General features: G+C 39.6%; 1 protein-coding gene across 3 annotated transcripts; it reads right to left on the bottom strand.

Moving 5' to 3' along the window:
• Nucleotides 1-4,978: 4,978 nt before the first annotated feature.
• Nucleotides 4,979-14,761, bottom strand: LOC120807077 (G0/G1 switch protein 2-like). 3 transcript variants are annotated; one of them, XM_040158731.1, is made up of 3 exons: nucleotides 14,653-14,761; nucleotides 7,359-7,524; nucleotides 4,979-6,813 (listed from the first exon to the last, which is right to left on the bottom strand). In XM_040158731.1, exon 3 carries the CDS (start codon nucleotides 6,754-6,756, stop codon nucleotides 6,391-6,393), a length of 366 nt encoding a protein of 121 aa, XP_040014665.1. In that variant the 5' UTR covers nucleotides 6,757-6,813; nucleotides 7,359-7,524; nucleotides 14,653-14,761; the 3' UTR covers nucleotides 4,979-6,390. The 3 variants fall into 3 exon arrangements, with proteins under 3 accessions (XP_040014665.1, XP_040014663.1, XP_040014664.1); XM_040158729.1 differs by having other exon boundaries at nucleotides 4,979-6,776; XM_040158730.1 differs by having other exon boundaries at nucleotides 4,979-7,524.
• Nucleotides 14,762-22,946: the final 8,185 nt, after the last annotated feature.

Raw genomic sequence — 22,946 nt, 5'->3', positions numbered from 1 at the left:
CTTAAAGTTTTTTAACATTTAACTATTTCCTCAGATAATTATTATTGATAAATTCCACTGTTACAGGCTGGTTTTATAGCATCCGTGTTAATAAAAAGTGTGACAATCTGTGCAAGTCAAACATGATTTAAGTTCAAATTGTCAAAGAAATGTCATCCAGGCCTTTGCATCAATCAATATTTTTATAATAACTATAGCTAAATGTGTAAAATGAAAGGGTTCACTTGTAATGATAAATGCGCAAAGAATTACCAACCAATTTTGCAGCTCCCCTCTACATTTTTTTTTTTTTTTTTGCATCTTTTGGCACATTGTTTTGGTTTTCTAGCTCTTATCAACTTGGTTTCCAGGAGCAGCAGGTAGCTGTTTTCAGTGAACAAGCTGTAATAAACTCAGTGTCAAAATTATCTCACAGCAAACAGCAGACAAACTCAGTAAGAGACCAGCTGGTTAACATAGTGGAACATTTAGCAGCTAAAGAGCCAGACATTTCCCCCAGGAGTTTTTAGGGGAAAAAAACAGCTAAAATGAGAGGGAATATAAATCTTACATTCATCAGATGGACACAAACATGTCTCCTGTTGTGTTTCCAGTTTGTTCCAACTTGTTTCATGGCCAATGGCCAAAATATAATGAAGCTTTAAAGCAGGTTCATTTTATTTTTAAATAAATGCAAATTAAAGAATTAGAATGATTGAATTTGTTTGAAAGGAATAACATTTATCACATTACATCTGAAATTAATCAAACTTTCTGTACAAGCAAAGCATATATGTGTTTTCAACTAACTGCAGCATGATGCAAATTGAAAGAAGAATTGCTTGAAGTATTATTGACATAAGAAAGAATGTTTTCTTTCCTTAAAAATTATTGGCTACTCTGTTTTCTATCTTTTGTCGACTCAGTGCTCACAGTTTGATTAACAGTGCACTTGTCTCAGTGTAAGTCTTGTATGAACATATTGTAAAGTTTTAAAAAATGCTGCAAAATGGAAATACTGTATACTGTCACTGATGATGTATCCACACGCATCAATAGATGTAGTAAATCAAGTACCCCAGGGCAGAGAAGATCACACAGCTGAGACACGAACTATGACTTTTAAAGAGGCAGTCCAAGGGGGCAAGTGAGGATGAGAAAGCTGGGCTGGCAAAACTCTGCAGCATCCTGAGGAAGAAACTTATAACTCTCCATAGAGAAGAGTGGCAGAGGAGGTGGACTAAAGAGAGAACCAAGAAATGCACTGCCTTCCTAGCGAATCCCTTTGGGTTTACCAAACAATGGCTAGGCCAGAAGAGCAGTGGACAACTCACATGTTCAAAGAGGAGATTGACAACCACCTTAACAACACCTACAGTGATGCAGCACAAGGGGAAAGACCTGGGAGAATGCAGCGCCGTGATCAATCCATCTGGATTAACCACTGACTTTACCATCAGAGAACCCAGCTGGAAAGAAATCCAGTCAGTTGTGAAGGCTGCCAGAGCCAACTCAGCACCTGGAGTGGAGTGCCTTAGCTCATGCACTGACTATGGAAGATCCTGAGGGTGATCTGGAGGAGGGGCAAAGTAGCCCAACAAGGAAGATTTGCAGAAGGTGTATGGATGCCAAAGGAGGAGAACTCAACTAACATCGAGCAATTTAGGACCATCACACTGCTCAGTGTCAAGCAGTGAGAAGAAAAAGATATTTTTTAGTATGGTTGCCCAACGGCTGAAAGAGTTGCCCCTGAGGAACCAGTACATCGTTTCCTCAGTGCAGAAGGGGGGAATACCAGGGGCTCCACTATGCCTAGAACACACCGGAGTGGTGACACAGCTGATCAAAGAGGCAAAGGAAGGAAAAGGGAACCTGGTATTACAATGGCTGGATGCTATGCATATGGCTCCATACCCCACAAACTGGTGGAGACAACAGTGGAACAGCAACACATCCCTGGTAACATCAAGGACTTCATCATGGACGACTACAGTAACTTTAAGCTGAGGTTCACGTCTGGGCCAGTTACATCAGAGTAGCACTGTCTGGAGCAAAGGATCATCACCGGATGCACCATCTCAGTGACCCTTTTTTCCCTGGCCATGAACATGCTGGTCAAGTCAGCTGCAGTGAAGTGTAAAGGCCCAAAAGCCAAGTCTGGAGTCCGGCAGCCAACAGTCACAGCTTTTATGGATGACCTGACAGTAGCAACAACATCAGTCCCAGGAAGCAGATTGATACCGCTGGGTCGGTAGAGGCTAACCACTTGGGCTCAGATGTGCTTGAAGCTGACAAAATCCAGGTCCTTGGTAATGAAGAAAGAGAAGGGGGTTGACCGGTTTCACTTCATTCATGGAAGTACTCGGATCCCATCGATTACAGTGAAACCCATGAAGAACCTTGGAAAAACCTTTGACTGCACCCTAAAGGATGCTGCTTCCATCAGGGCGACAATCTGAGAACTGGAGGACTGGCTGAAAGCTGTTGAAAAACAACAGGACTACTGGCCTAATTCAAAGCCTCAATATATCAGTATGGCATCCTACCCAGGATCTTGTGACTACCGCTGGTGTATGAATTCCGACTGTCTACTGATGAGGGGTTTCAGAGAAGGATAAGCTGTCATTTTCATATCATCATCAGTTTTAAACACTATTAAACTGTGTACATTTTCAACTGGCAAAAAAAAACTAACTAAAATGGCTCTTCATGCCTCACATGGTGGTTTTAAAGCCAAGCTCCAAATTCAAACCAGGATGTAATCACGTCCTGGTCTGCAGCACAGTGCAGTCTCTGGCGCTCTTTATCTGACTCAGAGGCTGCTTGGTTGACACTGGGGAGGGCTTGGCAAAGAGTCAGCAGCTTCACACTGTGTGTTGCCTCTGGTATCCACTGGCAACCTTTCAAGTCAAATCCCCATTTCTATGAAAGACAGAGAAAAAATCTTTCCCAACCCTTCTGTTACTTTTATTTGATTTTCTGTTACTGACCCAATGACCCTAGTTAAATTGGTATGTTGGGCCTCTAGAAGGTTCATAATTTTATCAAATGTGTTGACCCAAGGCAACCTTTCTGTAGGGACATTAATGTCAGAAAATTAATTTCCAAGTAGCCAAGTTCAGTTGCCTTCATATAACACTTAGAAAAAGGGTTAACTACTTACATGTAATTTAGGTATGTTTATATAATTCACTGATTAAAGGAACTCTGTGTCTGTTTTATTGGAGGAATACTAATAGTTGAAATGCTATCATCTTCCCTGGTTTTATTTTGATAAGCTCAAGATCATAATTTAACATTATTAACATTACCATTTACATTAAATGACGTTGTTGCTTTGAAGGAAGTGCTGATTCACACACAGTGACATACAACTGTGTAAGGTTATCCATTTCAGCCTTCACATTGGCCATCTGCAAACTATTCTTAAACCAAAGATTACCATGTTGACTCAGGAATATATTGGCCTCCTTCTCGTGTGTCCACGTGTCAGGTTGCTTTGTCCCATTGTCGCATTGTGCTATCTGAGTGAGTCATGCTGCTGGATATGTTCGTTTCTCAGCAGAACCATCTTGTAATCCTATAAACCCTACAGTCAGCCAACAAGACACTGCAGCTCACTGATAATGGACGAGCATTTGTAGAGCATGCTGCATTTAATCCTCATTCCGTAAAAGGTCAGTTCATGGTTTTTATGTAGGCTACTGACTGTGAGAAAAACCTAAGCTGGAGTGAAAACTGTAAGAACGCAATATTTTTCTCAGGCTGTACATACGTACGTAATTGATGGCTCTCTGGCAGCAGTTACAGCCTTCAGTCTGTGTAGATCGGTATCTATCAGCTTCACTCAGCTTGACTTGTCACTCAGTTTTTGAGTACAGCCTAATCTTGGTAGATTTACAGATGTGTCATACACTTTCCTTTTTAATGATTGATTTCAATGGTAGGGCTTTTTCAGTGACTAGGAAATGTGCTTATATCCCCTGACTTGTGCTTTTCAATCAGCTCTTTGCAAAGTTGCTTGGATTGTTCCTTTGTCTTCTTGGTGTACGTTTTCCACAACACTGTCTCACCAAAGGTTGAACGTTTCAGATACAGCTTTATTTCTGCTACAATTTACTGAAACCCCTTGAGTGCGCACAAGTGATCTCCATTCAACTAATTATGTGATTTGTAAAACCATTTGGCTGCAAGAGTGATGATTTAGGTGTGTCCTATTAAACTGGGTGAATACTAATGCAGCCATTTTTTACTATTTGTAATTCATCACTTTGTAGAGATCTGTATTCACTTTGACCTTAAAGGGTCTTTCCCTGATGTCGCACTAAATTTTCTATAATTCAATGTTGTAAAACAATAAAACAGGAAACTTCCAACAGTTCTGAATATTTTATGGGCACTATAAAAGGTGTGTGTCTGGTGTAGAATAAGGTATGTTGCTGTCACAATTTTGTGTCCATTAAAATACAGAGACAAAGGAGTCCATTTAACAGTACAGGCCTGTCGCTGACTTGTCAAACACAGGTGTAGTGACATTGATAATGTCTGCATTATACGTATGCAGGTGTTGCAGTTCCCGACCAGAGTCCCGGTGTTATGCTTTCTGACTTAATGGTATATCTAAATGGAATAAAGCACAATTCATGTTAGTAGCTACAACTGTGCGACAAGAGAAAATGTTTCTTGTGAGTAAAAGTCAGTAATGATGCATTAGTGAGCCCAAAGGAAGAGTAGACGACATTTTGGTTTAACTTCAACTCAAATACTGTATGTAAAAATGCACAGTATGTATATAATAACATGTAAACAGATCTATGATATCCATTATAAATGTATATCAACATTATACTTTGTTTCTTTCTGTGTACTTTACCGGTATACATTTAAATGAAGACTAATGTATTATTAAACTTTGTTGAAAAAAATAATTTAATTGTTTATTGATTTTTGAGCTCAGATTCAACACACACACACACACACACACACACACACACACACACACACACACACACACACACACACGCATACATAACACGTAAAAAGACCACTTTTTTCAGTCAAATCTGCTGAAGTACATATGGAAAAAGATCTATCTTAACAATAATTGTTGTCTATGGAGTTAAATAATTATTTGATAACGAGTGAACAAATCTCCTTATGGGTTAAATATTGGAAATATTTTTAAAACTTCTTTCAGGGACTATCCTTGATACAACACACAACATAAATCCTGTACTATCAAGAAAAAAAAATACACTTCTAGAAAGTTATTTTAAAAAGTTATTTTGTAAAATCAACAAATGAAACTATATCTCATTTCACTAGATGATATTTTAAAAGTTTCTTTTGAGAAAATGAGATTTTCCATGCTTAGTAAAGTACAAAATTACACAAGACTGATATTTATTTAACATGTACAGCAAACATTTAAAGGAGTCAAACTCCAGGAAAACCAGGCTAAATAAATAAAATGAACTTTATTAGTATGAAAAAAGATTGTATATTTACAGTATTTGCACTTTGCATAATATTTAGAACAAATGTTCCTCTCTTTGAACATAGTATGTGGGTGGAGTGGCAGTTCAGACACATCCACCAGACAACAGGTGGTGCTACACAGCAGCTTATGCAGCAAAGCAGACCCAACACCATGTTGCCTTCAGGTACTTCTCTGTAGAAGGTAGGTTTGTGTGTCTGTTGTTTTCCTTTTTATTTTAGAAACCAAACTTAGTGTTGTAGCCGCAGAACATAAAAGAGGTTTTATGGAGCTCACTTTATAGGCGTTTTATTTATCACTTGTGACTTTGACCAGATTCCTATTAACCTGCAGACCACTGTTTGGTAAAGGCATTATTCCAGGGAGGAATATGGGAGAAATTTGACAGTTTTAGTTCTTAATGTAGTTTACAACTGTACACAGCTGTCTATGACTTGCATGTATCTTTTTTCTAGTAGGACTACTTTTCAAGTAAAATTCATTTATTGTGACAATCAACAATTCCTGCATTTGCTGGGGACCCAGGGGAACCTACTGGAGGATCCCCAGGGAACCACAAAACCATTGCTGCAACCAAGTTAATGTGCACTTCACTTATATAGAATACTGCATTACTAACATGATTTCTATGCTTTCATGAAAGTAAGTGGTCCTGTCAAAAAGTCTCAACTCTTCCAGGATCCAACTGGGGCCTCTGAGGGGGTCTTTCATGTGTGCCCAATGCATAAAGACATTCTAAGAAACATTTCCATTAGCAAAAGAAGGCATCATTAATAAACAGCACAGAATTGCAGGCAGTTCAGACACTTCTCATATAAAGCTTCAAACTGTGTGCATGTTGCACAATTCATCGGTGTGGCAGGAGCAGTTCCCTCCTAAATATCTTAAGTCACTTAGTTCTGGATCCTTTGGCTTTAAGAAGCGTGCAGCCGGTTGGCCATGCTTCGTTGGCCGGGTTTACAAGTCTTGGAAAGGGTCATGCTCTGGGTTGTGGCCCCGTTTTCATGAGCCAGTGCCTTCTCCTCCTCCTGCTCTTCCTCCTCCTTGCCACCCACATTGTGCTGTGTCTCAGTTTTCTGCTTCCAGGCCAACATGAGGACCATCTCTGTGTCCATTGGCTCACTAGAGGAGAAGGGATGACACGCGGTTTCAACCAACCCAATGACTGTCCCCAGCACTGCAAACATAGAGCCCACCATGTAGACCTTCAGCAGACCCCAACTGGGTTTCTGACTCAGCATCTCTTTGGCAAAGGGGATCAACTCCTGCATGTTTTCCATTTCCACTGGCTCTGCTTCAGCTGAGACACAAGGGAGGGACAGAAGTTATACGTAGACCTATTAAAAATTTACAAAACAAATTATCAATGAAAAAACTGGGAAAATAATTATTTGATGCATATATCACCGCAAACTACCAAAGATTAGGTGGTTCCAGATTTTCAAATGTCCAGATATGCTAATGTAAACGCAATACCTTTGGCAATTTAAAAAACAATTTAAGACATCAATTTGGGTTCTACGAACGTATTTGTTCTGATTGCAGTTACCAGCCATTAGACCAGATCACATATCAGCTTAACTGAGATTTGCAGCAACAATGCAGCAGCATTAAAAACTGACCACTTTAATGGACACATGATATAAACATGATATAAAATACATTTGACATGGAATATATTCAAATTTGACCTACAGTCAAGAATAAAAATACAAAAAAGATAAACACAATTCAACACAAAAAAACTTAACATAAATTTGTTGTTGGCTATATGCAGCTAAAACACACTAGAGTAACAGCAGTATAATAACCCTTTACTGTGCTTAACATACAGTACAAACTCTTTTTACCATATTTAAAAAATTAAAAAATAATAACTTACTCTGACTGTTGTTTGTTGTTTGTTCTGGTCACACATATACCCTACCGCCGTTTCCAGTTTGCAGCAAGAACACACCTTTACTCGATACTGTGGTCATTTATAGCCACACTTTCTCCACCCTCACTGTGACAGCTGCTGAATATTCATGACACATGGAGACTTGTCTCTGGAAACCCAAAAAAGCCAGAAACTTTGACTCAGTTGTCTGCAGGCTTATTTCACAATTATCACTGACACTAATGTTCTTACTAATATACCATTAGGATATCTGTAGTATGCAAAAGTGAGTGTATAGTGACTATTGTACTGAGCTCAATTTAATTGTGTCACAGTTACTGGGATAATGCTATAAGGTGTGTAACCAATTTCTCCAATAATATCACAATTATGCAATAATCAGGATGTTGAAACTAAAATAAACAATTTTAGCTCGTGTAATAGTTGACTTTGTTGATACTGGTCAATACTCCTCCATAACGTTATATCCATACTCTCCATAATTTCTAATTAATTCCAATTAGTGACATTATTTCTGCCTTGATGAAGTGTTCGGAGAACTATAACTATGACAACTATTCATTGTTTACTAAATATGTTTCAGCAACTACTACAAATGATGGTATGGGAAAGAGAATGGCATTAGAATAATAACCACTTTATTCAGTCAAAGGTCAAGATAATATTTGTTTTTTGTCATTTTGGTGGAATCTGGGACTTGCTCAAAGCCATACAGGTGACTTGGGGGTTTCCTATCAGCTGATGCAGTCCATGTGAATCTTCCACATCAACAGTCACCAAATCAGGTGAAAGGTTGAGTAAACCCTGTTACCCAGCAGCATTTATGCTGCTACGACACTGACAATGCTGCTGTGAACTATGGTCACAGTGTACACTATAGTGCACAGAGTCGACCACACGTACCACACACACTGATGGTGATTAACATGAAGCAGTGCAGTGAGTGAAGAAACGTTTGTTCTGAATCACAGCATCTGCAGTCTTTAGAGGAACACTATCCCCTAATTCTCTCTGTGTGCCAGTGCTGGCACATCGGTTTTGAATTCAGTTTTTCTGTAAGAAAAAAACAAACAAAAAAAAACTAACAATAAGATGTTATTAGATTCTTGTTAAAACAATTAAAAAATAAAATAAACCTGAGTGTTCTGGTGTGAAATTTATAACTGAAAAGAGTCTTTTCTTTCTTGATACAGAAATTTTTTGTTTTTTACTCGAACCTTTTAATCTAGTCTTAACCTAGCCCTTTAGTGTAATGGGACAATCCAATTGCTTCTGTTCATAATGCTGTTAAGATGCATAAGAGACCTTTTTCATTGACACGGGTGTAACTAATAACATCAATAAATGGCTGCTGGATATTTCAGGTCTCTCGTTCTGTGCATGTACTCTCACTGGGATGGCTTGTTTGCACACCATTATAATCATCAATATCAGTCACACCTGTGTGTTTCTTGGCATGACAAATCAAACTGCCTGTCTAAAGTCTTTGATTTTGATTTGTATTTAAAAAGTATAATGATGTAACAGTATTATAGATTTATATATCTGTGTCGGATTTACTTTTACCCTCAAATATCAAGAATAGTTCTATGAGGAACCTGGGGAAAGCTTTTTATCCACTGTACCCATTAGCAACATTCGTTTCATCTATAATCCTTACGCCGGTTTATCACCCAGATCATAGATCACTGTGTCTGTTTCATCAGCCGCCTGAACTGTTTTGACCGATTTGTTCAAAAGGAATGTCTGATTTGTCTTTCAAAACAGTAAGGCAGTGAAACTAGGTAAGAAGTGGTGGAGAATTAGTAACTCTTCTAATGTTAATCTTGTCGTTTGGAAGGAGCTTTAGAGTCCCTCTGAGAGCAGAGAAAGTACAACCTTAAGTCCTTGGCTGACATTTAGCCAATGAGCTTGCAAAGTGGTATTCCGTTGGTTATTAGTTTGTGTACAACAAGAGTCTTTGTCATGCTTTTCAGAAAGTTTTAGTTCATGCTAGTTGAAAGGTGACATACTGGTAATTTAAAAGTTCTTTAGCCTTAGGTCATTGTCTGAAATGCATATTCACTCTTGCATACATACACACATACTGTATAGACAGAACAAAGAATGCATGAGGTAAGCCATAAAGTGGTTGCACAGTCACCTTCAGGGCAAGGTAAAAAACATAAAGATAAGAACAACTCTTACTTTACCACCCCCAGTCAACACTCAAACAATATTTCATGTTGGATGGGGCTGATTAGCTTGACCCCAGCTGCCACGGACTGGCTGACTTTGTCCTGTGGAGTCCTTTGTTGGAAAAAATGTAAAACTCATACAGTCTCACTATTTTTAAACCCACCATAAACATACAAAATCTCTGTCAGGGTTATCAGATGATCCACTTTGTCTAGGCTGCATGAATCAGCTGATGGGTTGTCACAAGGCTTACATATGGGAGCCAGCAGGTGTGGGTTGGATTTTGGGACATCTTTCCTTCCACATGCTAAATTTTGACAATATAGCATTACAGCAGCTACATGTGATATGTATAAGTCTAACCATATAAATAAATAAAGTAATAAAGTGTGATGAAGTTTTCACCTTAGTGTCTATTAAAGATTATTATTAATATTTGATGTTATTATTAGTTTTCAAGTCAGTGTTTCAGGGACACTTGAAGAAAATACATGCAAATAAAAGTATGACTAATTTTAGCAATTACAAGTTTGCCAACTTGGTCAAATATTTATTTATTTAACAAGAAGAAGAAGAAGAAGAAGAAGAAGAAGAAGAAGAAGTAGACCGTTTTAGGTGGGCTACACTTTCTACAGATTGGAACATCGCGCCAAGCTGTCACTTCAAGTGCCTTCCAGCACTCCCATCTGATACCAGCGGAGATGATCAGAGCATAGGTCTCCCTAGATTACCATAACGAGCAGCAGGCGTTGGAGATTGCGGAGAAGAGAGGATGCCGGTCTGGGATATTAGCAAGGCTAAGGAAGGCCCCTCACAGACCTCCGCTACCCAGCTTCTTCATCACCAATGCCAGGTCACATTCCAACAAAATGGATGAGCTGAGACTTGGTTTATCATCGCAGACACATACTCCGAATAACTGCGTGATGATTATCACAGAACCTTGGCTATACCCAGGAGTCCCAGACACAGCTATCAAGGTAGCAGGCTGCTTAACCCACCACAGCTACAGTAACAAGGACTCTGGTAAGAGCCGAGGAGGTGGCCTGTGTATATATGTAAACAACAACTGGTGTACAAACACTACGATCATCGACAAGCACGGCCCACCTGATTTGGAGTATCTGGGTGTAAAATGCAGACCCTTCTATTCTAACGTGGGATTTTCTGTTGTTATTAGCACAGCTGTGTACATACCACCAGATGCTAATGCTAATGTTGCACTCACTCATAAATTAACAACAGAATAAATACCCTGATAGGCATTGTTGCTGTAGATTTTAATCATGCCTAAATGTGACCAACATTTTAAGTGTGCAACCAGCGGGAAAAACACACTGGACTGTGTCTACTTTAAAATCCCCAAAGGATATAGGGCCGCATCTCTCTCACACCTTGGACAATCTAATAATCTGCTATTATCCTAACCCCAGTATACAGGCCAATTATCAAAAAACAGGAACCTACAAACAGGACTATTAATATCTGGCCCGAGGCTGTGTTTTTTCAACTGCAGGACTCTTTCCAACACATGAACTGGGACCATCGACTAACGCATCCGTGTTTTCCCAAACAGGAAACCATGGATGACAAAGGAGTTCCAGTGCCTTCTGAAGGACCTCAACCGAGCCTTCAGATCTGGTAAAAGAGAGTGGTACAGTGCTGCCAGGCACACCCTGAAGAAACGCATTAAATATAATAAAAAGATTGAGGATCACTTCACCAACAGGAACCCAACAAGCATGTGGCAGGGAATACAGCACATCACCAACTACAGGAGCAACAGAGACCAACCTACAGGCAACAGCACCTCACTGCCAGAGGAGCTTAACTGCTTCTTTGCCGCTTTGAAACAAAAGGGTCGAACAATATAACAACACCCAATGAGCTACCATCAATCATGTAATTACCATACAGACAGACACACATACACAGGAGGTGAGGTGTATTCTCAGCACAGTGAATGTCAAGAAGGCTGCAGGGCCGGACGGGATCCCAGGGAGAGTACTCCAGTCCTATCCTCAACTCCCTTTATACATATGACTGCATTCCCACAAACTCCTCGAACACAATCATAAAATTTGCAGATGACTCAACAGTGGCGGGACTGATTTCAAATGGGGATGAGACAACACACAGAGACAGGGTCTGCAAACTGGCTGAATGGTGCTCTGATAATAGCACCATCCTGTCACTTAACATCAAAAAAACAAGAGAGCTCATCATAGACTTCCGGAGACACCGGCATGACCCCTGCCCCCCTAAACATAGCTGGAGAAAGAGTGGAAAGGTGCTTCCAGTTTTAATTTTGTGGGAACCAACATTTCTGAGGACCTCACATGGATAAATCAACTCCACTGCTCTGATCAAGAAGGCTCAACTCAACTCCCCCTGCCCTCACTGGAAGGCATCTTCAGATCACGCTGCCCCTGGAGAGACATCAGCATCCTGAAGGATGTTTGTTACTAACTTGGCGTCTTCTCTCTCCTGTAGTTTTGTGATGTCTTGTCTTTCTCCTCTCTCCTCCTGTTGCATGATATTAGTCCTATGATCCTGCTCAACACACAAACACAGCTTCATAGTTATAGTTATTATTACTGTTATTATAATATTTAGTCAGGTTATTATTGGTCTTATTATTAGACCAATTATTATTAGTTTTATTATCAGTCTTATTATTAATATACATCTTTATCTTGAACCTGCATTGTGCTATGTTCTCTATACACTTTGCAATTATACCTCATAGACACAATAGCACTAAGTATAACTACCTCATGTATGGATACATTTTTGAACTGTTCTCAGGAGCTGCACTGCAAATTTCATTGTATGACTGTATGCAATGACAATAAAAGGTGTTCTATTCTATGAATCTCCTCTGGTGTCTGCTTCTTTTAAAAGGAGCTGTTTCACAATCTGCAATTCCTTCTTTGCCATCCTGTTGGACTGGGGGAATAAAGGACTTGACATCATATGCTCAATTCCACAGGTGTCTGCAAAGGTGTTGAACTCAATTCAATTCAATCCAATTTTATTTATAAAGCGCCAAATCATAACAGTGGTTATCTCAGGGCACTTTTCATATAGAGCTGGTCCGGACCGTACTCTTTATAGTTATATTTACAGAGACCCAACATTCCCACATGAGCAAGCACCTGGCGAAAGCGGCAAGGAAAAACAGGCAGAAACCTTGAACAAAACCCGGCTCGTCTGCCCCGTCTGGCTAGGTGGGGGGGAGCATAGCACAGTATATGTACAACATAAAGATGTGTAACAATAATGAGACTAATAATAAAACTAATAATTATAATAATAGGGTGAATAATAATACTAATAAAACTAAATATAATAATAGAATCATAATATTTGAAGCAGTGGGTGTTGAGCGGGATCATTAGGGGCAGTAGGTGGTTTACAGTCATAGATCCAGACTTTCTAGCACCAGGGGCAGAAATACCTGCAGGAAGCAACATGAAGAGAGAGGAGAGGGACGAGAAAGCACAAAACTACGAGAGAGAGAAGAAGTCAAGTTAGTAACGAGCATTGATGCCATATGAAGACGTGCAGATGGAGAGGAAGAGGAGGAGAGAGGAGAGAGGTGCATCATGGGAAGTCCCCCGGCAGTGTAGGCCTATAGCAGCATAACTAGGAAGTGGTTCAAGACAAACCTGACTATACGCTTTATCAAAAAGGAAGGTTTTAAGCCTACTCTCAAACGTGGAGAGGGTGTCTGCCTCCGGGACCCAAACTGGAAGGTGGTTCCACAGTAGAGGAGCCTGACAACTGAAGGCTCTGCCTCCCATTCTACTTTTGGAGACTCTAGGAACCACAAGCAAGCCTGAGTTGTGGGAGCACAGTCTTCTAGTGGGGTAATAGGGTGCTATGAGCTCTTTCAGATATGATGGTGCCTGACCATTAAGGGCCTTGTAGGTGAGGAGGAGGATTTTAAATTCTATTCTGAATTTTACATGGATCCCATGCAGAGAAGCTAACACAGAAGAAATATTATCTATTTTCCTAGTTCCTGTTAGTACTCATGCTGCAGCATTCTGGATCACCTGGATAGTATTTAAAGATTTGTTGGGACAGCCTGATAAGGAATTACAATAATCCAGCCTAGAAGTAACAAAAGTATGGACTAGTTTTTCTGCATCTTTTTGAGACAGGATGTGCCGGATTTTTGCAATGTTATAATGACTATCTCTGAACGCAAGGATGTAGGAATGACAATCCTGTGTCCCTTGAGAAGGACTCCACAGGTGGTCCCTCCTTTAAAGCGGCTGTGCAGATTGGCCAACCTCTGCTCACCGGTCAGGTGTATCTATGTAAGCTATCACTGCCTGCAGTTCGCTTAAATTATCAGTTGCCCCGGAAATCTCGGACCATTTCTCTGTCGAGACAGGTGTCTCTGTATGCCATCCAGATTAATTTGTACATCCAGGTCAGTGCTGCTGGAATTTGTGTCCTGTAAAAATGCTCTGCTTAAAGTGTCATCTAGGACCATATGTTTACCTGGTGTGAACTCAAACTTTGGGCTGTACTTCTGGAGGCACAGAAGCAGACGTTGCATTCACAGTGGAGCATCTTTCAGTGGTTTTGTTGCTATAGTAATTATTGATTAATAACCAGTCTCTATCCGCACATCTCTCCCATATATGTGTTCATGGAAATTCTCACAGCAAAAACCACACGTAATGTTTCTTTCTCTATTTGAGCTTAGTTACGCTCAGCCACTGTCATCACCCTGGAAGCAAACACTAATGTGAACCAGCCACAGTCTTGCTGTTGCAGCAAAACTGCACCTAGTCCACCCTTTGAAGCCTCGGTGGACACTTTCAGTGGTCTGGCTGGATCATAAAACTTCAACACTCTCTTTGAGTAAGCTGTGCTTGAGTGCTTCCCATTCAGCCATGGGTTCGTGTTCCCACTGTCATACAGTATAATTTTCAAGCAGACTATTCAGACCTTTTGTGTTGGCTGACAGGTTAAAGGTGTCATGGCACAGGCAGGGAGGACCCAAACACAGCCACACCTTACACGGAGGCAGGTTGATCCAGAACAAATACCTTAAGGAAGAGAGAATGAACTGGCTTACAGGCAGATGAATAGATGAACTGGTAGGTGAGTTGATTTGGCAAACCAGCAGAAACAAACAACAGGATACAGAGGGTGATACACAGGAACAAAACAGCAAATGAGGAATTAAACAGATAATACACAGGCGAACTGACAAAGAGCAGGAGACCAAAGTAGGTTTAAATAGTGACTGGGATAATGAGCAGGTGTGTAGTAGGAGGGCAAGCCATGTGATTACAAGTGAAAACAGGTGAGTAAGTGGAACATTAAAAAAATCTGGCAAAATCTGATGGGAGGACGGAAAATGGCAGGTAATCACAAAGGTGGGAAACACACAAGGGCAGGAAATGAAACAACAAACAGATGCACAAGGAAAGTGATTTCAAAATAAAACAGGAAATAAGAGAGTCCAGTCATAAAGTCACTCACAGGGGCAGATCATGACAAAAAAGGTGGAGTAAACGATTCTGGGGAAAGACTACTGATATTTGGACTCAACAGCAAAACAAATACACCCCTCTTTCAGTGTTCCTTCAGAAGCTCTGCCCCCCAAATTCATGGACACGCATTGCAAAAGCAATACAATGGCAGAATCCAAGGCGTGTTATTCAGCGTGGAATTGGATCGTCTTTTTCACAGCTGAAGGAAAAACCCTATAATATAAAATGTCATCAAACAAACAACATGCACAGAAGCACAGCATCCAAAACACAATGGAGTAAAAACTGGCAAGTGTTAGATGTTTCGATTGTTTTTATAAAACTACAGTGACAGAGGAGAGGACCCTGTGTTTGTAACTGAGTTTCCTAAGACCTTCTCCTCCTAGGTTGGCCTCCTCGGCCATTTCTCTTATGTTGTGTAGCATGTTAGCATGCACTGGAATTACCATCTCCCTCACTCCAACTGCCCCCTCTTATCCCCTTCCCCCTCCTGTGCATGAGTATGATCAACCCAAGGTGCCGATTCGCTGGAATTGTCGGTCCATTCCACTTTGTTTATATCCCATTTACAGAGCCAGGGCTGTGTAGTAACATTGGATTTTTTTTCAGCACAAACACAGAACAGACAGGTAGTGGACCATGAGGAGATATTCGCTGAATCTAACAAAAATGTATTAGATCAGAATCACTTACTCTACCTTTAAGAATGAATTTCCACATGTACTTAACTAAACCTAGAGCTCATTGCAGCTCTGTTTTGCTTTTTGGTTACATTGTATTTAGACCATGGCTTCAATCTTTGGGTCAGGCTTTACCCGTGCTGCAGATAATTTGTTACCTACTGTAAGTGAGTTCACATCCTGTTCAGCTGCAGCCCTGATTTGCTGGTTTGTGCTAACACTTTCTTCAGTCTAGCATCATGTTCATATCTTGTAGTTCTCCGCAGTACTAGATCATCCAAAGAAACTCCCAAACCTTCGATACCTTCAAACAGCTCATCCACTGTCCTGAGGAACAGGAGCTGCCATTTGGAATAGCTGAGGCTATTCAAAATGGCAAATGAAGAAATGCATGCATGTGTTTAAAGTGCACATCCTTGTGCTTTCCTCGTCCAATCTGATCTGGTAAAATCCTGATGATGTATCCAGTTTCAAGAAGAACTGTGCTCCAGCCATAGAACCAGTCTAATTTTGTTGGTAGAACAGACGTTTTCTCACTTGATGTATCTGTTCATCTCATGGATCCATACACAGTTGTAAATCCCCTTTTTTTTTTTCAAGTATGATTTAGGGAATTAACCCATTCAGTGGGTTCCTCCCCTTTTTTCACAATACTTCTTTCAATTATATTTTTCTGTTCTTTTCTCATTAATTTTAAAGGTTACAGGTTCTTTCCTTGGTGGGTGTATGACTGGCACAGCATTTTTCTGTAGCTGTATTTTGTACTCTCCTGGCAAGCAGTGGATGCCCCGTAGAACGTCCTTGTATTTCTCTACTATCTCAGCATTGGAAGAATCTGTCAGCATTCCCTTGTACCACTAGGAGTTAAGTAAAGTACTGTTCATGACATAAATCCAATTTTATCAGTCTTCTTCCTCTACCAGAATAAACTTGGTATAAAAGGAGTGACCTTCTCCAGACAGAGTGGCTATGGACTCACAGATGTGGGGAATGGGCTGATTATAATAGTCTTTAACATTCAGTTGTTGCTTGGTTCGCCTTTTGTAGTATTTTCATTGGCTGTAGATTTGTTGTCGCATCAATTTTTAATTGTTCAGTTGACCCGGAGACTCACAACTCCTCATCCTCATTGCTTTCCATATCCACGTGTGACTGCTCCTACAAAAAATGGCTCCCTGTCACTTTCCCTCTTTTTTTTTTCTGATTACTTGGACTTTACTCTTAGTGAAACAACATTTGGCAAAGTGATTCTTTGCACCACAGTCAACAGTCTAGGAGCGTGTTTAGAACCACAACTATTATTGTGTATACTCGGCAACTTTTTTGGTTTTTTTGCTTATTTTTTCCTTTGATTTTTGCTTGTTTGCATAGCTTTTACAGCCAGCGCTCTATTATCATTATCACAGTACTTATTTGAGTATCTTTTCCAGAGTCAAATCAGATTCTTCAAAAAGGGGCATTCTCACTCCTTTGTCTTGTACTCCCATGAAAATCTGATCTATGATCAGTGAATCAGTCAAAGTGCAGAGGTTGCACAGTTGGCTCTCGAGTTAAGTTCAGTCATGTACTACTCTAGTGACTCAGTGTCCTTTTGCGTGCCGTTTCCGAAAACATATCTTTCGTAAAAAAAAATTTTCTTGACATGCAATAGCTCTCAACTTATCCAGCACTGCAGAAGAAATCTTTTTCCTCTTCAATGAAGGCAAACGTGTTGTATACATCCGGCGTGGCATGACCAGCTCCCATTAGGAAAAAGACTATTTTTTGTCTGTGGTCTCCCTCTTAAGAGTGCCTGTCTTTCACGGTGTGCATGAGAGCATACTGCATGTGTAATATGTAATTAAGCATAACCGACCCAATACGATCTGTTAACTAATGTTAGCCTAGTGTGCTAACATTATCTAATGGTAACAATTTGTATACTAACATGGCACTTCACTTTAAATTTACACTTATGTCTGACTCTCTGGACTTCAACTTATGTTAACTCTATGCCTGCTTCAGTCATATTTTTGGCTGGACCGCAATATCCATGACTGACTGACTGAGTGAGTGCGTGGTGAAGTTACACCATTGGTCAGGCGATTGCCATGTGACAGAGGGCTGAAGTTACACTGGCCGAGTGTTGAAGTTTCCCCATCGGCTTTTGCTCTTTCAAAATGAATTGGCGCAAACAGTTTCTATTTGCATCATTAGATGGGCGTTTACAGGCAGTGTTGCCGACTTAGTGCCTTTGTCACTAGATTTATCGACTTTTCACACCATTTTTGGAGACTTTTTGGACAAACCTTAACTACTTTCCATAAAAGAGATTCGCCAGTATTGCCCCACGAGTGCAAGGTCGGACTTACCTTCCACAGGCACACCTCTCTTTAAGTCTCATGCAATTGACCACACAGCAGCTGAGACAGACACGAATGAGCTTATAACTTTCTCTCTGAGTGACCATTTTACAAGTAAATATAGCTAAAATCACAGCACAGTCATTGTCTTTAACATCTGTGTATGGTGATTTTGTCAGACGATGATGTGGTCATAAAATTAGGATTTTAGCAGTGCAGAGCAGCAGCTTGGAAATGGCTTTGAAGTGACTGTTGAATCGTCTTAATGGGCTGTGTTTCATTACTATTTCATACTTGTTCCATTGTCTGACAACAGAAAACATGTACAGGAAATGAGAACAGCTTTATTGGGAATTCAAGTACTATAAATTCAATACTATATCATAATTACAAAGTTGATTATATAATTGTTTTAGCAATTTTTATTTATTTTTTTCAAATTTTCATTCATTAATTTTGTTTATTTCAAGGCTACACAACCATAACCTACAAGTTAAATTTCTACCTTAAATAAATAAGAAAACAATAAAACCTTCAAATCTAAGAGTAAAAATTAACTTTTAACTAACTTTTTTATATTTGGCCAAACACAGACTGCCTCCTTATACTATATCTTAACATTTAGAAGAAGCTGTACATATATGTAAATTTTACCGCTTCAGAACATATTTGTACCTTTTTGGCCATCAAATAGGTCCATATAGTTACCTTGAGGTTCAATAATTAGACCTAGGGGTTACATTAGTGTAGATTGTTCCCTGTTGGACAGAAATAGAAATAGGGTTACATTAGGAGTCTGAAAGTGTGTGTGGTCCTCACAAAGATAGAAGAACAACTACACACACACACACACACACACTTTCAGACTCACACACACACACACACACACACATACACACACACCTTTGCTCAGCTCAACATAACATAGTCAGAATTTCCCTGACTTTGAAGTCCCTTGGAATCTCCCACTTCCTGTTTGACAATCTGGACCTTAAACCATAAGGTAAAATAGAGAGGAGAACATTCAACAAACATTTGGTAACTGAAATTGACATAATAAACAAATGATTATGTCTGAATAAATTCATTTGAATGTATGTGTGATCAATATGTAGTTATTTCTTGTAAATGATGTCAGTATGCATACTGATATGGCTGATCTTATGCTAAACCCCATGTGCTCTATTTTTTTATCATGCTAACATAAATTATCCTCAGAGGCCAAACAATGTAACAAAAAGTGGTGCAATCATACCTCAGCCTATGCCCACGACTAGAAAAGCAACTCTCTTTTGTCGGCTTTATAGAATAAAATAATAAAATTGGAGGTACTAGTGTGTATTGGCCAATGTGCAACCTACTCTCCAGAGGACACTTGTCAGCACAGTAACAATTAGCCTTAGTTAATCTTGCTCAGTAGAGCGTGTCACACCTAAAATGCTAAAAGAAACTATATTTAGCCTTTGCATGGCATTTGGCTGTCATCAGATAAACAACATTCTGTTTCTTGGGTCCATGTTCTACAGGTACCAGTAATTACATGTTGTGTATTTGAGGAGTTGTTGTACAGAAGCAAGTTCTTCACTTACTTCAAATCTTTGCATTATTCCTCTTATAAAGATCGCTGGATTGTGTCACACACATCACATCTTGCATCAAGGGAATAATTGAAAATTGAAAAAGTACAGTGCTTTACAACTTTTGCTCCAGATTTGCCACTATCTCCTCGATCCACTTTGCAACTGCAAAGATGCGCAAATGTTCTCTTCTTGTGACATGTTATTCAACATTTGTGTATCAAATGAAATGATAATTTTTGAAGACAGCAATATGTTACTTACAAAACCACTTGCTATAAACCCCTGGCTAATGTTTAGAAGTGTACAACTTGTTACAATAAATATACTGCATTCAGCATCAACCTTTTTCTTCTTCCCAATTGTTAAGTGTACACTGGGGTATGTACCTTGCTGTAGTAACCAACTGTAAGAGGATGCTCATGTGCCTCTACTTGAAAAAAAAGTCATGTCATTGATTTCAGGGAGAATATACATCTTAGAATTTCTTTGTTGTTGTATGATGGTTACTAGCAGCAAAATTGCAATCCATATCTTACTTAATCCACATTTTATACCTACAGTGGATTCATAAAGTATTTAGAGCCCTTCACTTTTTGCTTACTTTGTGTTGTACATTTAATATTAAATGGATAAAATTGACATTTTTGTCTATTAATCTACAATCAACAATGACAAAGTAAAAACATGTTTTTAAAAATTTTTGCAAATTTATTAAAAATCAAAAACTGAAATCTCTCATTTACTAAAGTATTCAGACCCTTCATTTAATACTTTGTAAAAGCCCCTTTGGCAGCCCCTTCTTGTGTAAGTCTCTATAAGCGATGGACACCTGGATTTGGGCAGTTTATCTATTTCTTCCTGGCAAATCCTCTCAAGCTCTGTCAGATTAGATGGGAAGACTCTGTGAACTGCCATCTTCCAGCTCTTCAATGATGTTCTATGGGGCTTAAGTCTGGGGTTTGGCTGTACCACTCAACAGTCAGAGACTTGTCCTGAGGCCACTCCAATGTTGTCTTGGCTTTATGCTTCGGGTCATTGTTGTGCTGAAAGGTTAACCATCCCAGTCTCAGGTCATGTCCACTCTGGAGCAGGTTTTCTTCAAGGATCTCTCTGTATTTGATTGCATTCACCCTTCCTTCAGTTTTGGCCAGCCTCCCTGCATCTGCCACTGAGAAACCAAAGCCCGCTTGGCAAACTCCAAGCACGCTGTCATATGCCCTTTATTCAAAGCGGCTTCTATCCAGCTACTCTACCATAAAGGCCTGATTGATGGAGTGCTGCTGAGATGGTCGCCCAACCAGCAGGTTCTCCCATCTCTGCAGGGACTTCTGAAGTTCTGTTAGAGTGACCGTTGGGTTCTTGGTCACCTACCAGACTAAGGCCCTTCTTGTGCGGTTACTCAGTTCGATTCTAGGAAGACTCCTGGTGGTTCCAAACTTCTTCCATTTCACAATTATTGATGTCTATAGTCCTGGGAACACTCAGAGCTTTAGAAATGGTTTTGTACCCTTGTCCTGCCTCTCCACAATTTTATCACAGAGGTCTACAGAGAGTTCCTTGGATTTCATAGCTTGGTTTTTGTCCTGACATGCAGTGTGAATTCTCGTACCTTATATAAAAATGCGTGTGGGCCTTTCTAAATTATGTCCAATCAATTCAATTTGCAATAGGTGGACTCCAATGAAGTTCTGGACTCAGTCCAGTCTCAGCAAACAGGATATACCTGACCACAATCTGAAGTTTCACAGCAAAGATTCTGAATACTTTTGTAAATGAGAGATTTCAGTCTTTGTTTTTTAATACATTTGCAAAAAATTGTAAAACATGTTTTGATTTTGTCTTTATGGATTATTGAGTGTAGAAATGTACAACACAATGCAGTGTGAAAAAAGTGAAGGGCTTTGAATATCTACTGAAGGCAATCTACATTAACAACCTGTAGTGCAGCCAAATTTAGAGGTATTAAATGATTTCAGTTGTGTTCAGATTAGCTTATTTCTCCCGCTGTTTTAGGTGTTTCTTGCTTCTGCAGTGATGTTTACAAGCTCATGTTACCATTGACAAAATACATACAGCCTCAGTTCCATTTCAGTGTTACCAAAGGCAGGTGTTGAAAGACGGGAGACACCGGGCTGTTTCCAAGAAATAACTCACAGCTGCAATACCATCCAGAGCAACTGAAGGCGTGACAGTACTTGTCTGAAGTTGTATGTGCACGGTGGCCTATGTGCTTGTTAGTTGAGTCAGAGGACCCACCCTGGACTTACTCAGTGTTCCTGTGGAGAATGGAGAAAATCATAACGTATGTTCAGCTGGCCCTCGGGCTACTATTTCTTTATACACAGGTGATGATCAGCAGGACTCAGCAGAGTTACCACATAGCCTGGCAAAGCTTAACCACTGCCTACCGGGCATGTATTGTGTCTGGAGAGGGATGAGTGAGTTTGTCTGTGTAAGTGTTTCCTGTTCCAAGATCTTTTTTCTTTTCAAGATGGAAAAGACCATGAAATTGTTATGTCATATATTTTATAATAAATGAATAGTGAAATAATTGCAGATCAGTACTTTTGATTGTAGTTTTCATAGTTTTGTTAGTGGGGAGACTTTCTTACTGAAGCCCTATGGAAATGTTTATAAGGCAAATTATGTATGACTTGTTATACATGTAACAGAATAAGTCCTTTATTGGCCAAAATTTTACACCACTTCCTTTGGATTCAGTACTTATTAAAGGTACAAACAAGCACAGAGAAGCTGTTTTCTATTATTTATGCCCAAAAAGTGTTGTGTTATGGACACGATCACAAATTATTTTTAAAAATGTAAACATGTCTAATATTGCATTTACCTTTCAGTTTAGAAAAAGACTAGTGTGAGTCTATACTTAGGCACAGCAGTGCTTTGAGCCGTATGCTAATATTTGCATGCTAAAATGCTTACAGTGACAATGCTAAGATGCTGATGTTTAGGGGGTATAATGTTTACCATGCTGAACCATCTAGTGTTAGCATGCTATTATTTGCAAATTAGTACTGTATTAGAGGCTGCTGGGAATTTCATTAGTTGTGCAGGTATATGGTCATAAACCAAAGTATTGGACCAATCAAAAAATTTGTCCTGATGATAATGCCAGATAAAAGGTTTAGGGATCACCAAAGTAATTTAGGATTCATCCTCAGGGACCCTGAATTTTGTAGAGGTTGTTTTTAAGCCTGCACAGGGAACAACAATATATTTTTTTAGATAGTTCTACGAGTAGAAGAGATTATTT

This window comes from Xiphias gladius, chromosome 21, assembly GCF_016859285.1.
Source record: "Xiphias gladius isolate SHS-SW01 ecotype Sanya breed wild chromosome 21, ASM1685928v1, whole genome shotgun sequence".
In the NCBI taxonomy this organism is placed as follows: Eukaryota; Metazoa; Chordata; class Actinopteri; order Istiophoriformes; family Xiphiidae; genus Xiphias; species Xiphias gladius.
This window is presented reverse-complemented; position numbering and strand designations above follow the sequence as displayed.